The 15,882-nt window shown below is 37.3% G+C and overlaps 1 protein-coding gene across 3 annotated transcripts; it reads left to right on the top strand.

Annotated features, from left to right (window-relative positions):
- The first annotated feature begins 2,633 nt into the window (after window positions 1-2,633).
- On the top strand, window positions 2,634-15,665 carry LOC111624615. 3 transcript variants are annotated; one of them, XM_023367517.1, is made up of 6 exons: window positions 2,634-2,718; window positions 2,794-2,843; window positions 3,122-3,310; window positions 7,084-7,170; window positions 14,838-14,906; window positions 14,974-15,665. In XM_023367517.1, the coding sequence occupies exons 2-6, from the start codon at window positions 2,799-2,801 to the stop codon at window positions 15,013-15,015; spliced, it is 432 nt and encodes a 143-aa protein (XP_023223285.1). In that variant the 5' UTR covers window positions 2,634-2,718; window positions 2,794-2,798; the 3' UTR covers window positions 15,016-15,665. The 3 variants fall into 3 exon arrangements, with proteins under 3 accessions (XP_023223285.1, XP_023223284.1, XP_023223283.1); XM_023367516.1 differs by having other exon boundaries at window positions 2,662-2,712; window positions 2,781-2,843; XM_023367515.1 differs by having other exon boundaries at window positions 2,663-2,718; window positions 2,781-2,843.
- The last annotated feature ends 217 nt before the right edge of the window (window positions 15,666-15,882 follow it).

Here is a 15,882-nt window from a genome sequence, read left to right as displayed (position 1 = left end):
TCATGTTTTACGTTAATAGCATTTTTTTCTCGTCTCGGTTTCATATGACTAGAACAACTGAATCCGATCTTTGATCGATTTTTAACAATGGAGGTTTTTTCTGTAGTTTTGTTTTAATAAATTTCTAATATAAATGTCTAATTTCAACCCGTTTTTTGGGATCTCACATATTGTTAAAGGAAAAGTATGACATATGGGGACAAGACACTCTTAATTTGAGGTGGAGAGCATATATTTTAAATTAAATAAACGGATAATATGATTAAAAATTGCATTTCGGCATTGTGACTACGTCACAATAAATAATTGCTCGTTGTTATTCACCCTATCCTCAATATATTGCATATACGTGAAAAGGATAAACGTTAAAACGAAAACGATATTGCAAGTTTGAATTATTTTAGCCAACCGTTGTCGTGTTTTTCACCAAGTGTCTAGGAAATCGAATTGAGTGAAGAGTGGGGAGTGTGGAGTGTGGACGTCTATAATTTTCTCAAAATCCCGGAGAATTTTGTACGAAAATTTAGGTGCAGATCGGACAAAGAATTTAAAAGTTAATAATAGGAGATGAAATCAGGAGAGGGGTAAGGTGTCCAGATTTCGTGGTAGTCTATATTTTCCTCTAGTTTAAAAAAGAATAATTTGGCCGAAAAGCTAACAGCAGACAGACACAAGCATTCCAGTATAGGCTATATATAAAACTTTCCAGGACCCGTCTAGTCAAACGGACTAAGCAGTTCGGACAGAAAGTTCATTTCTGTCTGTTCTAACAGACAGTTCCAGTTGCAGAATCGGAACTGGATTTCCCAAGTCGACTTACGACTACCGAATGTCTGTGTCGAAAGACGAAACAGTTACACATAGAAATAAAAAAACACCCAAAGATAACTTAATTAATATTTCAGAAGCCATGTCAATAGATTCGCAATGGCATAAATTAATAGAGAGAGCTTCCACGCGTTAAACATTGTTTAAAAGTACACTCCGTTGTACGGAATGTTAGGAATGAATTGGATAACATTACTTGTCGGTATACTGTTACTCTGTGAACACCATATAACACCAGTTGTCAGTTTTACTCTGTTTTACCTTTTGTTGGGAATAATTCATATTAACTGAAAATGTACATGTTCATAGATACTCTAAAATGAATAATCTGCATTTATTTTTTATATAAATGATATGTTAAACAGCAATGATTTATACATTTTTCATATTATAGTGACTGGTCATACACCTATGTGATAAAAATATAGTAACACAATTTTTAAGTTGTTCCATTATATGACATGTAACTTTTTTAATGTTATTGTTTTTTACCGCCCCCCCCTTTTTGACGTCATATTTACCAATGTCGTGAACCTTACTTTGATTTTTATTTTTTACAGCACTGAAGAGGGTTGGGAACATAAACCAACCTGAAATGCATTTGAATAAAAAATTGTTTTAAATAAACCGTAATGTTTTCCTAACCAAGTGCTGTTTGGTCGTCTATCAAGAATCATTTTTTGGATTACAAGGACGCTACACAAAGAATCAGAACGAAACAGTTATTTTGACAACTCCGAACCGATCGAAACTCGTCCAAACATTTCGAACCCATCTATCTCGGTAAGAACTAGTTTTTCCTAGTAAAAACTGTAAATACTTCAAAAAGTAGCTTTAATCGGTACTAGATTTTACCAACGACAGACAACGAACTCTATTTAACTATTTACAACAAACCCCCTTCGTGAGAACTAGATTTTATTAGTAAGACGGATTATGGCGGATTTCGGGTTAATTTCGATATTTGCAGCACCGATTAACTTCCCGTGAAAAGAGTTAAGCGCAATTTCGAAAATTCTCGGAAATGCAAATAAATATGTTTAAGCACATTTTTATATTCGTCGGCCTAGTCGTTATATACCGATTTACAAGAATAACAATATGCTTTGTCACCTGGTTGTCATTATTTAAAATATGTTAACGAAAAAAAAATTCGATTAGCACTTTAATAATTGTCTTTGTTTCGTTTCGTATCGATTTAATTTTCAAAGATAGAAAATACGAACTTTTATGCTTTTCTTCTTTAGTGGACTTGGTGTTTAACCTACCGAGTTAGATGCGACCATCTTAAGTACGTACGTAAAATGCTACTTAATATATTTACTTTAAACACTTCGAACGATCCCAATTCTATATTTTGTAAATATCATATTTATTTTATCCACTTATAAATAAAAAAGTATTAGGAATATATTTTTATAGACTCTGGTCGTCTTTCTCCGGCCTCGAACTACATACAGTACTTACAAATTTCATCGTCGTCGATTTAAAAAAAGTAACGCGTAACTCGAATTTACTTGTTAGACAAAAATTTATTAATTAATGGTAATTAACATTGTGTTACGTGAAAATTGCAATAGTTATTAACGAATAGGTGAAACAACATTTGGCTTGGTAAAGTCATAGCCCACTCGACGGTAAAAAATTCGACGATCGACAATATAAAAATGATTTGTCACGGATAAACGAGTCGGTGCGGAATAGTATTATAATTAGCGTACGGGTAAACTGGACGAGTTGCGGGGTTTGGCTGCATAAACATACGTGGCACAGCATTATTTTAACCGTGGTTTTGTCGAAAAGTAGCGCAGGTGGGAGTTACTCCGACGCGGAGCGAAAGCTGTCGCACGTTATATTGGTAAAGGCGAGTAAATATTAAAGCCGGTAAAGGTAAATTTTTATTTATTTAAACTGGCCAAGTCGAATAAAATAAGCAAAGTGCGTATTGTCAGTTTATTCCGGCAGATATTATGGATAAAAAGCGTTTTATCAGATGGTCCATCTCCATACTCGGGGTAATTACCGTTATCTTATTGTATTATACCGACGCGTTTATAATTATAACCAAATGACAAATTGCACAAATTTTTAAAAACATTTTTACTTCTCCATAAAATTATATTAAGCATTCTTAATTTATATTTATGCGTAAATTTTAGTAATTTTTTGTTAAACTTTAATTTTCCAAAACACCGACGCCGACAAATATTTTTAAATAGCTAAACTATTTTCGACATTATAAGCGTGTAATTAAATTATCACTGTTTGTAATACAAAGCTTATTATATTTCAGTGCGTGGGAGTGGTCGTCACCATCCTCTGTGTGTGCACTATCGTCATTCCTGTTCCTAACGGTACCTTCAATTCGGGCAAGGTTAACGGTTTTTCTGCAGATCTGGGTGTAGCAGCGGGAGTCTCGCTGACTGTACTGGGAATAGCTTCTTTCTTCTTCTCCACTGAAGAAAAACTTCCTCTGGCATGCGTAAGTTCTTAAATCTTCTGGTAAATAAACCGTGCGGTACCGAATTATTTTTCACTTTTATTTTTAAAGTGCGGCAGGTAAATGTTCCGTTTTTTATAGTAAAATCACTTTTAAATAGTGAAAACTTATCATTAGGTTTAATCCCAATTAATCCAAGGCCATTCCGACTAAATGCGGGAGTAGGCTATTCGAAAGCAATCGAGTACCGAAATTTGGCGTCTCTTTGACTTACACGCATTCCCATAGTACAGAAACCGAGTCGTCCAGCAATTTTAACACTCTGATCGGTCGTTAACTTCCGTTTCCGTAATTATTGACTCGTTTTCCAATACACCCGCAAAGGAGAGAGCCACACGTTCGAGTCTCCGATTCGAACAAAATTTGGCCATCACCTAGCCCTAAATACAAACGGTTTCTTGATGAATGTAGATGTAGCGCTGCTAATAATGTGAACTGACATTAGATGGCGAAGAAGTTTTTTTTTATTCCGTTTTTCTTTTCTTTCAGGATTTTACGTGCGAAACTCGGAATTCATTCTGAACGGAAAATTCCCATTACGGTTACGTGAGCTTTTTTTCCTGTGTGACCCCAGCTTTTTTTTCTTTGTATTAATTTTCAGATATGACGATCCCTGCCATTCAGAGTCATATAAGCTGTTTTAGTTCTGTTAATCCGCATGTCCCTTTCTTCCAAAAACTTTCCTCCACTCTTCCAATTTCCTAAATAGGGGCCAGTTTCCCTTAAAATGACCTCCCGGAAGGCATCCCTCCTAGGCAGATCGCCCAATTGTTGTTGCCATAACTAAACGAACAAACCCACTACTAAAAATAAACATCGTGTCCAGTGACGGCGGACGGGGATGGGGCTTTTAGACGGAGTGTGTGACCATAGAACAGGGGTCATCAAACTACGGCCCGTGGGCCGGATCTGGCCCGCCGCCGCACTGTTCCACAAATGAGCTATAATCATTTCTATGAAAATATCATAGATTGTAGATAAACTTACTACGTAGAAAAAATTAAAATAAGATGCCAAAATTGGTCCAATCTGATTTTTGCATTTGATAGTAATATAATTCTTAAGAAAATCAGTAAAATGAAAAACTCGGCGACGTTTTCGACATTGGATATCAGAGCGCTTTTGTGTAAGTACGGTACCTGCAATGAATTTTCTAGGAAAAGCGATTACGAGCTTGCTGCAGTGATCGTCTTTGTGTATTGGTAAATAAATATGTAGGTTGTTATTATTTTATATGTATCAGTATACTACATTGAACAAAATGGTTATGCGGCTCGCGATCTTTATTCTCTCAGTTATCTGGCCCGCTGTGCAAAATGTTTGGTGATCCCTGCTTTAGAATACCGTAACTGCCATTCCGACCTGTTTTTCCAACGTTTTTTTTTTTTTATTGTTTTATTTGATGGCCGACGGATTTCTCCGACTAGCCGACTAGACTAATAAATAAATGAATTTTTGTCAGATTAATTTTTAAAAACCATAGTATTCCGATTATATATAAAATTGTAATCTTTGCGGCAAAATTTTAAAATATAAAAATGGTAAAGAGTGGTAAGTTTTCGATTAAAAAAAATAAAAAATGGATGGATTGTAGGCGCGAAATATCATAATTAAAATTTCTTACTAAACACTTAGGAGTGAACGGATAAACCTACGGGGAAAGCATTTCTCGGTAGCTTATTTACCCATTGGTTAATTAAGGGTTTTCGAGTTTCTGGACGGCACCGAGAGGTTTACGTCGACGCAACAATTCTACGTAACAAGATCTAGGGAAATGTCGTATGGTAGATTGTTACGAGTCACCGATAAACCCATGCACGAAATCTTGATTTTTAGCCCGATCTCCGTAACTTGAGACTAATTCCGAGTCAGAACTTTTCCTCTACCGATTCGAGTTAACCGTTACCTTTCACTGTATTACCTTTGATCAAAACGTCATTTATTCTAAGTTTAACCGTCAGCCGCTTTTTTTTAAACCCTTTACGCCCCGTGGGCACTAAGAGGGCCTCATTTTGCAAGCCCATTATGGGTTCGGGCAGGCCCACGATGGGGCTGCCGATTGGTGAAGGACGGGGCCCGACAAATCCGAATGGATCACCCCCGAAAAATTCCTGGGGAATTTTTTACCCGTTCGAATTCGAACCCGGGTCCCCCAGAGCAGTAGGCTGCCACCTTGACCGCTCGGCCATCCGGCTGCTGCCGTCGGCCGAGCTTAGTACACAATACCGATAAAACAAACTTAACTTCATTTTTCAGTCTTTAATTAATAATTTATATCGATGCCTTTTATTTTATACAATAGTTATGTTTATCGGTACCGATAATAATTGCAATTAGACTGATAAATTAGAAAAGCATCTCGAGGAAAACAATATTTCTGTTATCTTTAATTGTAGAATGTCCATCAGGAAAAACAATCCAATATTTGGGAATATTTTCATATTGACGAGAGAGGCAAACAACTTGCAAAATGCATTTTATGTAAAAATCAGGTGTACAAAACATCAACAAACGCGTCAAATTCGAGGGTTTGTATAAAACGTTTACATGCTATTGAATGTAGAAAAAATCATATTAGCAATAATTACGACGCGACGTCAACATCTAAAGTTCGAGATTTAGAAAACTCGTAATCGAAGTGGCCGTTAACACAAGAAATAGTAAGTCAACATTTCACCAGTGATCGAGATCAATGGCAAAATGGCAACTAATGTAAATAAACCATTGCAGTATTCATTGCATGCGATTCACGACCGTATTCTGTTGTTCGGGATAAGGAATTTGTGGTGAAATTTATACAAGAATTTGAACCAAAATATAAACTAACCTCACCAAAATATATCGACAACATACCCGTACCCATTTTATATGAAGTGTGTAAAGAAAAACTGAAAATTATGATCGATGAAAGGGAAACGCGTATCCGTAACAACCGATATGCGGATTTAAGAGTAAACATTTACCAAATATAAATTACTCACCGCGGATGCAATTATTACTTTTCGGCGATATATCGAGCCTACGGTGTCCGGCCGGGTTCAATTTTGGGTAGATAACAGTAGATATCTTTATTACGATAATCCGAAAACAATTTGTCACAAATACGGTCATATTGGCAGTTCCTTCGTCGTCCCGAAAGAGCCTTCGCGATGAGAAGCCGATTAAAGCCGGAAAACGTAAACTATTTCTTTTAAAAATAATTTTTCATGGAAGTATAGTTTGTTTGTTAAATAAATCTGATGGTTTGCTGTTCACTTTATAAGTTAGTAATGGATTATAAATGATCGCTAGTGTCCATACGTATTATCGACGTTTTGCACAAGAGTGTCGGTAAGTATTAGTGGGTATCACCATCGATAGCGTCCGAATGCCATTAGCTTGGTTCTACTTCCGCGGCTCCGAAGTTCCTCGAAGAACATCAAATCCATATTGCATTGAATTTTTTTGGAGTTGACGGGAGTTCTCCAAGAACGCCAACGTTTACCGGAGCCTGCGAATAAAGAAGGGCTTTCTCAAGAGTTGCTTTAGCCTGGTGGCCACGGTAATCTGGCACCGTCCGGTTCGACCACGGAGTCGAAAGCCTCGAACCTCGCATACCTTATTCGCACCTCGAAACGTCGCGTACTTTTACCACAGAAACGTGCCCGGGTACTTTCTGCGTAATTTACGTATAGACTTAACGACTTTAAACTAAATAACCGCGTAAATCTTTTATCTCAGGTTTACATCCAATAATTATGTTTCTTCCCACGCAGGTTTGCTTCTACCTGATCCCCACCGCCGCCCTGTCTCTGGCGGCCTTGGTCATAGCCGTCCGTCACATTCTGCATTTCAATCGGGAGGTAAGAATCGTAATTTTACGCGGCCCAATTTTAAGTTGGTTCCACGTCCACCGATTTCCGCTTTTCTCGCCCGGCGGCGCCTTTCCACTGCGTTTTTCATGGAGGTGCATGGAATTGGAAGCCGCGAAACTTCAAATTGGCCACGTTAAGTCCAAGCCGGGTAATAATTTATGACGAGATTTAACATATTTGAATTGGTCCTAAGGACGGTGGGAGACTTTTTAAAATGTTAAATATCGGTGGCTGCCGGATTTATTTTTTGAAAAACTCTTTTCCTGGCTGTTTTCTAACCTAAGTTTGTTTGGCAGAGGGACCGGGCGCAAAGATAAATGTTACGTACGACTACGTCGGAACCATTCTTTCTTTTTCCTTTTTCTAACCTCCGGAGCCGTTTAAAATCCATTTCTTTTAATTAAACAGTAAGTAAGATATACAGTCGAGTCCGCATAAGTCGTCATAGTTTTAACTCGACATCGTCGGTTAAGTAGTAAGTTTTCTGTGGTCCCGGCCGACTTACATAGGCATTAAACAACTTTTAAAAAATTAAATAATAGACATTACATAGGCAATGTTAAAAAAACACTGGTTTACTCGACACCGTTTAACTCGTCACCACTGGATAAATCGACATACTTTTGCTGTCCCATACTCGTTTAGACGTCTGATAAATCGATTCCTCTCCTAAAAAAAAACGAGTTCACACTGCACTGTGCTGTGTGAACTCATTTTTTTTAGGAGGAGTCTAATTAGTTATTAATATATACATATTAATAAAAATGCCTTAACATTTTGTGTATTTTGATATATAAAATAATAACAGATAAACAAAAACAAAATATACAATCTATATCAACGTCACAGGAGAATCCGATTTTGCATTTTCTCACGTCATGAGTTATTTGTAGCACCTGTTTCACATTTCTGTTAGAAATGAGTGTCCGAAAGCTAACAACGCTTATGCTGAAGGAAAAATACGAAGTTGTTTCTGAATTTGAATGTAAGAAAACTTCGCAAGCCGAATTTGCAAAACAAAAAAAACCTTTCAAAAACAATATTGGTGGGAATCCTGAAGAAAAAACAGGAAATTAAGAAACTTTTTCTTGGATTTTCGTCGCTGCTGTCTCGAAAACGCCAGAGAAAGTCGCTGTACAAAGATGTCGAAGGTGCTCTCGTACGTTGGCTAAAGCAAATTCGTTCATCGAATCTCCTGTTTCGGGACCGATACTGAAACAAAAGGCGAAAGAAATTGCTGGGGTACTTGGAGTAGAAACCAACTTTAATGCCAGTGATGGATAGTCAGAGAGGTACAGTACATTGCATTACTGTATTTTCCTAATTGTAGTATTGTGGTTTTTTTCAACTTCGCTTTAGTCATCATATTGGATAACTCGACACATTTTCACTTTCCCTTGGAGTGTCGACTTATGAGGACTTGATTGTAAATTTAGAAAACTAAAAGTGTATTTTTCTCATCGCCATGTCGACTGCCACAATTATTCCTACCGACGAAGACCGATCGGACGACGATATCGTCCAAAATATTTTATTACCACTCTTAATGTAGATGCGTTTCGGGCTTTTAAGGTAAGTGCTGCGATGATACGACGAATTTTACAAACAATTATGTAAATGAAAACCAATGCCCAAACTTTACCTACCATTATATGACAAAAATAATAGAATCTCCATATATAACAACTTTTTGTAACGGTACGAACGTTGCCACCCATAAGCGCCTATCTTGAGGAAAAAATCTTACCGTACGAACAGTGGCGTAGCGAACATAACTGGCGCCCGGGGCAAGACACTTTATTCGCGCCCACGCCCCCTTCAGAAACAAATCTTGTTTGTCTTGGAGACCATTGGGCGCCACTCGCAGAGGGGCATCATAGAACCCCTTGCCCCCTCGCTACGTTAATGTATACGAAGCCGTTCATCATATACTGTTACGAGGGCCGAAACGTCTTCGGCCCTCGTAATAGTACAGTATATATGATAAACATTCTCTAGTACCTTCGCACTGGCGAAGTTATAACATGGAACCTCCGTAGTTCTGCTTTGTATACGGCGGGATGTTTTTGTTCAATTTCTTTCTGACATCGCGTGCTTTTTTGTTACCTATATATCTTATTTTATCCAATTGTTGGTAAAGAGTTTTTAAATCACAGTGCTTGACGAAGAAGGTGGGACAACCAGTCCTCACGAAATTCAAATCACGAAGCATCACCATCAACGCAGTATTTCCCGACTCGCGAACAATTGTAAACTCTCTCTCTCTCTCTCTCTCTCTCTCTCTCTCGCTCTCTCTCGCGATTACTAGATACTGTAGATAGGTTAAGTCGATATACTGTATTTGCATCATGTACTCTTTTTCGTTGAAATTAAACGGTTATTTAGTTGTTAACTTTACTTCCGTCGGGCTGTCTCTCAGTCTCCATCAGAAACCCGATCGCTTACTCAGGCGGCCGTTCGCGTGACCTAATTTTTAACCCAAACTAAACTCGCCGTCGCGGCAGCTGTGTCGACCAAGACACGGTGATGTTAGTCCTGACAAGTCATCAAAGAGGTGCCGACCCTCTGGTCACATTGCTTACTAAATTGATTTTTAAGATTTTTGGGACTATGACGTCAATTGCTGCGCACTTCTAAATTTTTTCCAAGATATTTCAATTTGTTCTTTATTCCATCCACGTGCCTTGGATAATTTGAAAAAGTCCGTTCGAAAGCCGAAAGTTCGAAAATTAATTGTATTCGATTTCTTTTTCGTTTGAGGATAATCAGATTATTTTATTAATTTTTGGAGAGTAGAATCACGCACCATCCATCAAAATGGCCGAAAAAGAAATAATAGACGTTTCTACAATCACATGTTCGGTATGTTGGGATATTTATATCCAACCGTGTTCCATCGCATGTGGCCATGTATTTTGCAACTGGCGTATCAATAAGATCACTAATGGCCGGTATCCTTTACGCCGATTTCCCATATCCATAATTACACAGCGAGATGACATCGAAGATATTATTTCTACTCAATTCGGCAAGTGTAATTCATGTGAAAAACCGATGCTTTTATCAAAATTACGTGACCACTGGAATAAATTTCAAGGGACCGAGAAAACCTCTACCACCAAGAAAAGCGTCTGCTGTGTATAGTACATTGTCACAAGAAAATTTTGGATACAAAATCTTTAAAGCGAGTGGGAAAAAATAAGGCTGGGAAATCATCCACCTGTGCCGAATGTGCTGTAAAAATATCAAAATTTTTTCACCATCATCATTTATGAAGACTACAAGAAGAATCGGAACAATTTAACATAATATATTCGAATGAATAATTTTAATGTAAAAGCATTTAATTTGAGTGAAATTATAAGAAAGAAGTTCTGTTTAGATTTAAAATAATATTAAAATTTGATAATTATTATTTATAAATATTGTTTTTATTTACAACGAAGGAAATATACACGAGAGTTTTCGTATTTATGAAGATTCTTTACAGTTGCTGTTCGTAATAACTTCTTTTTATACTATAACACACACACTTTATGTCTCTGAGAACCAATATTTATTGTTTTACAAACATTTTCAACCTGATCTATAGGCCATCGTCAGGTATTTTGAATTCTCTGAAACGTTTTTTGTATTGATTTCAGATTCGAACGATTATTTGAAAAGAAATTCAAATTTTTTATAACTTTCGAACATCTCGTTGAAACATCAAATATATCAAAAATGTAACAAATACTATAAATATGTTAAATTGAACAATTAAAATACATAGAATAAAATAAAATACAAATATACCAACACAATATACATAATTATATCGACAGAATGCGCGTTATGTATTATACCTTACTGCGTTATTTTTGATCATATATTTCCATGCCTATGCATGGGATGCATTCCACAAAGATGCCACATGTAATCCTGTGGCATCTTTGTGGTTTAAATATTTGCCAATAAGGCTGGATCTATATACAGTGGGTGATCAGTTAACGAACAGATCGGATAACGAACACTTTTGCGAAAGATTTTTATGTTCGGACAACGAACACATGATCGGATAACGAACACCCCACAGAACAAACACAAGAAGCAGCGACGTAAAATAATGAATACTGATTGGTTTTCCCTTGTCTTCGGGCAACAATTCGAAACTTTTTGGAGTGTGGGAGACGTCGACATCGACGCTCAAGCCGGTATATACCGATCGGATAGTATTCCTCCGAACTTTGAGTCTCTCCCTTGTAATTCCAGCCTTTTATTTTTCTGACAAAACAATTAGGCACTCGTTAAGTTTTGCGTCTGTTTTTCTTTTCGAAAGATGAGAGTATAATAGCAAGGTAGAGAGTGGGCAGATGTTGCTGGGCAGTATGGCGTGAACAGGTCTACAGTAGGCCTCAGTTCAATCTTATTTAAGAAAAATACTGTATAATCAAGAAGACTCAAGCAGCTAAAGCAGTAACAAAAATCACATCTGAGAAATAAAGAACATCGAAGAGTTCGTAATGGAACCTGAAACGGATCTGACGACAGAAGAACGCAAAAAACTCTTGAATGAAGAACACCAAGAAACTCGGCGAGATATGTTTTCTTCTGAAAAAGAGGATTAATGCCGATATTTGCTATTAAGAAGTGGGAAGATGTCAGAACAACGGTCTTAGAATGGCATCCAAGCCAGGTTGAGACTTGGGGATTTCTACAATTGCAATGCTATTAATTACTTACGAAAAATTGTGAAGAAGAGAGAAAAGCAATCGACATTAGACAGATTCTTTAACCCTTTCAAACGGAAAAAAACATGACTAATAAAAACGCAAGACTGTGCATGGAAGCATTTTTATTATTACATATAAATAAATATAGTAAGAAAGTATATATTTTTTTTATTTTTGGGGTCTCCAGAATGAATTAATTAAATTCCCATTAAAACCTATAGTAAATCGATAATCGGTTAACGAATAATTCGGATAGCTAACAAAGTCTTGGAACGGATTATGTTCGTTAACCGATCACCCACTGTATTTCAAACTTTTCCAAAGTCATTGCTATAGACGGTGAGAGCACAGGTCTAACAATCCTAGCCTTATTCCATTCAACAACCGAACCCTTTGTGCCACTCTGGATAGTGCCTTAGTATAGTGTCCTTTGTTTACATCGTATATTTACTTCTCTTTAAACCTTTTGCTGAAATTCCTGGTGGTGAGGCTGGTGATCATAACAACTATATATATTTTTTAATACTTTAATAACTAATTACACGGGAATAGAAACGATCTTAAATAATTTGTTTTAATCATATCAAAATACATTGGCGAATTGAGTAAAAGGCGAAAAGCCACGAATCTCCATATGAACCACAATCTACATGAACAAGAATATTGGCGAATTTATCGGTTTGTTCAGTTCGCAAATGGAAAGGTTGATGCCATTTTAGAGGTTCTAAATTAACAAACTTGAAATTTTTTTGTACAATTTTATATTTTCCACTAAAAAAGCTTAACGATTGGATTGTTGACTCAAGGTAGTGCAACACATGGATGAACTGTCAAGAGGGTGGTGTCTCCCGGGAGGATTTTCTATGAGAAACTGGCCTGTACTTAGGTGGTAAGCCCGGCGCAAACAGGTCGAAGCCCGTAGCTTTCGACATGACGTCAAATAATATAGCATGTGACGGTTTTTGACGAACTCTGATGTTCATTCCTTCCTTCGTTGTAAATAGAAACAATATTTATAAAAAAAATAATTATGAAAGTTTAATATCATTTTTAATTTAAACAGAATTTTCTTCTTTTAAGAGCTACGTCAAGAGTGATATCACGAGCCGTGACATCACTGTTGATGTAGCTCTTAAAAACCAAGGAATATTCCATCTACTTCTCTACGAAGTATCACTTGGAAGAGTTTGATTACAAAATAACGAAAATCAGCGACGACAATTGTGTTTCTTGTAGATTCTTGCTACAATCTCTTGTGTATTTCATTAGCAATAAATTAATTAATTAATGAGAAATATACAAAATATCTTTAACAATATTTTTATATATTTGATAGTTTCAATAACTGCCAGGTTTCCTTATATTTATACTTATACTTTTGCCCTATATTATTATCCAAACCCTAAAATCAGAGTCGATTAAGGTTTGTTTAGCTCAAACAATGGTCAAATCAGGGGTGGGGCAGGTGTCCTGGTATACGTGGTAGTCTATACTTTCCTTAGTGACATAGGGAATATATATGAAAAATTTGGTGCAGATCGAGCAAAAAGCTAAGAACAGAGAGACACAAACATTCTATTATCTATTTATTACTGTACAAGATTTACTGTACATGATTTATTACTGTACATGATTTATTACTGTACATGATCATACTGTACATGATTTAAAGAATTTTAAAAATGTGTTAGATCGGTTATTCGGTAAGATAACAATACGTAAGATAACCTTTATAGTTATATAAAGGTTATCTTACGTATGGGTTTATCACACCGAATGCCCATCTTAAGAATTAGGTCACCCCTTTTCCGAGGCTAATTAGGGAATTTTTAGATGGATCTAATAATATATTCGATTTCCTGCAAAAAACGCAAAATACTGCGTCTAAAATACTACAGCAGAAGCCGAGTTATTCGAGATATTCCTTAACCTCTCCCTCTTCCTGCGGGGAGAGGAATTTTCAAAACTCCCTTTTTAGTGTGCATTCTCTTCGCGTACCCTAACGGTGTACCAAATTTCAACTTTCAACTCATAACCGTTTGGGCTCTGAGATTATTATTATCAAGCCATCTCGATTATATATATAGATTATCTAGCAAGGGGGTAGAGTTCGAGTGTCTGCTTAACAGAGCACGCGACAACGGAGCAGTCGGTCTAAGTGAACACTCTTCCACGATCTCGATTTTGTCCCCTTTGTTTTATGTTAGCGACATTCTGTTAACAGAAAACAGCGGATAGTAGAGCGTCCGTTTAGAGTAGTGTGGCGTTGGCGGCAATGGGCGTAAAAGATTGTCATTGTAAAAAATATTTAAAATGGGGTGTACACTCTTGCTAACATCCTCGTGTACAGCACTGGATTTCCCACCTTCAACATCTATTACGACACGGTACAGCAGAGATACGGCCTTAGCAATATTTGTGGCTTTTTCTACAATACTTTCAATAGATTTATTTAAAATCGGTATTACCGCGGAAGGTGTGCGGCGGCGCTTCAACTCTGGGCTTTTTTGAACAGACGCTCGCCGTAGACATTTGCAAAACATGAAATTTTTTGTCGCCGACGAAACTGCCAACGGAAAACGAAGGCCAGGCCGGTCACGCGCCCAGAAATTCCCTTCTCTAGTTTTATTATTAAAGCTTTAATAATTTTTTCAGAGCCAAAAATTCCCGTTCCGCCGAAATATAAAAGAAATCGTCGGCATATTTCGCTAAACACGGCTTTATTCCCGGGAAGACGTATTTTTCCACGGCGGGAGCGGGCCCGCGCTTTTTAAAATATAAGGAAAAGGTTAAGGTGGCCGGTAAAGGGCGGACGAAATAAAATATTTAGATGGCAGAAACTTTATAACTCGATTAAAATTTAATCGGTGGGACTTATTGTAATTAAAGTCTTTTAGACGAGCTCCACCCGGTGGGCAACTGATAATAATTCTATCGTTTCAGGACCCAACGAGTATTCTACACAGGTTGGGAGCCGTGGCGGCCGTTAACGCAATTTCCTTTCTCGTTCAGGTAAGTGTCCGTGGGCCACGTTAATCCGAAGAATCAACGGAAGCTAATCTGTCGCTCTATATTTCAGGTAACCACCATAACGGCAGGTATTATGGACCTAGTCGAATAGCGTCCAGTCGTCAGTCCGACGACTCGTGCGCTGCCGTCCTTTTAATGTTGAAACCCGCAATTCGCACGGTTCGTCCTTCTTTACCCGTCGTAACTGGTAAAACGTCCAAATGAATTCTCTACAGCAATAAACTTTAAGAACCCATTAACATTTTCCTTTTAATTAAACGTTCAGTTACTGGTTGTGGATTTTAAAGAATTTAAAGCTATTGGCTTTTTTCCAGTAACATATCGTATAAGGAGCAGTTGTTGATATAGGTTTTATTGATAAAAGATATGCATTTCGAGTCTTAATAACCCCTCATAAAGCCTATAACAACAAATCCTTGCACGATATGTTACTGAAAAAAAGCCAATAGATTTTCCTTTCTTTATTTTAACTGTTAGTGACGTAATCATCCGGGATTCACCTTTAAACCGACGAGTTAGTCTATTGGCGGGATCGACTGTGGCCGGTGCAGACGCGCCAAATGAAACGATCTGCCGCCGTTCGTCTTTCTTTTCGTGACAGAGGAATTACATTGGGTCTCAGATACTGCTCAACGCAATGGTCAAAAAGCGTAAGGGATTAAACGTCTGTTTGTATTTTTCTAAGCTAAATTGTATCACCACTTTTCAAATTATTCCCGAATAAAAACGTTTGGAAATATCTGTCCGGTACGTTTGTTATACCTTACGAAAGTTTTATCATCTGCCACGGCCGTTTCGGTGGGCGGGAACCCTTTTTGCACACCAGCGTCTAGCACCCCGAACCAACGTTAGTTCTAAATTATGCCGATATGGCTAACGGCGCCAACGGCCGGAACCGGATTTGTATCGGCTTCGGATCATAGTTACACACTGTCAATACTTTATTCGTAATTTCTAT

This window comes from Centruroides sculpturatus, unplaced genomic scaffold, assembly GCF_000671375.1.
Source record: "Centruroides sculpturatus isolate CEXI.00-Female unplaced genomic scaffold, Cexi_2.0 scaffold56, whole genome shotgun sequence".
In the NCBI taxonomy this organism is placed as follows: Eukaryota; Metazoa; Arthropoda; class Arachnida; order Scorpiones; family Buthidae; genus Centruroides; species Centruroides sculpturatus.
Note: the sequence above shows the minus strand (reverse complement) of the source record. Positions and strands in the feature narration are given on the sequence as shown.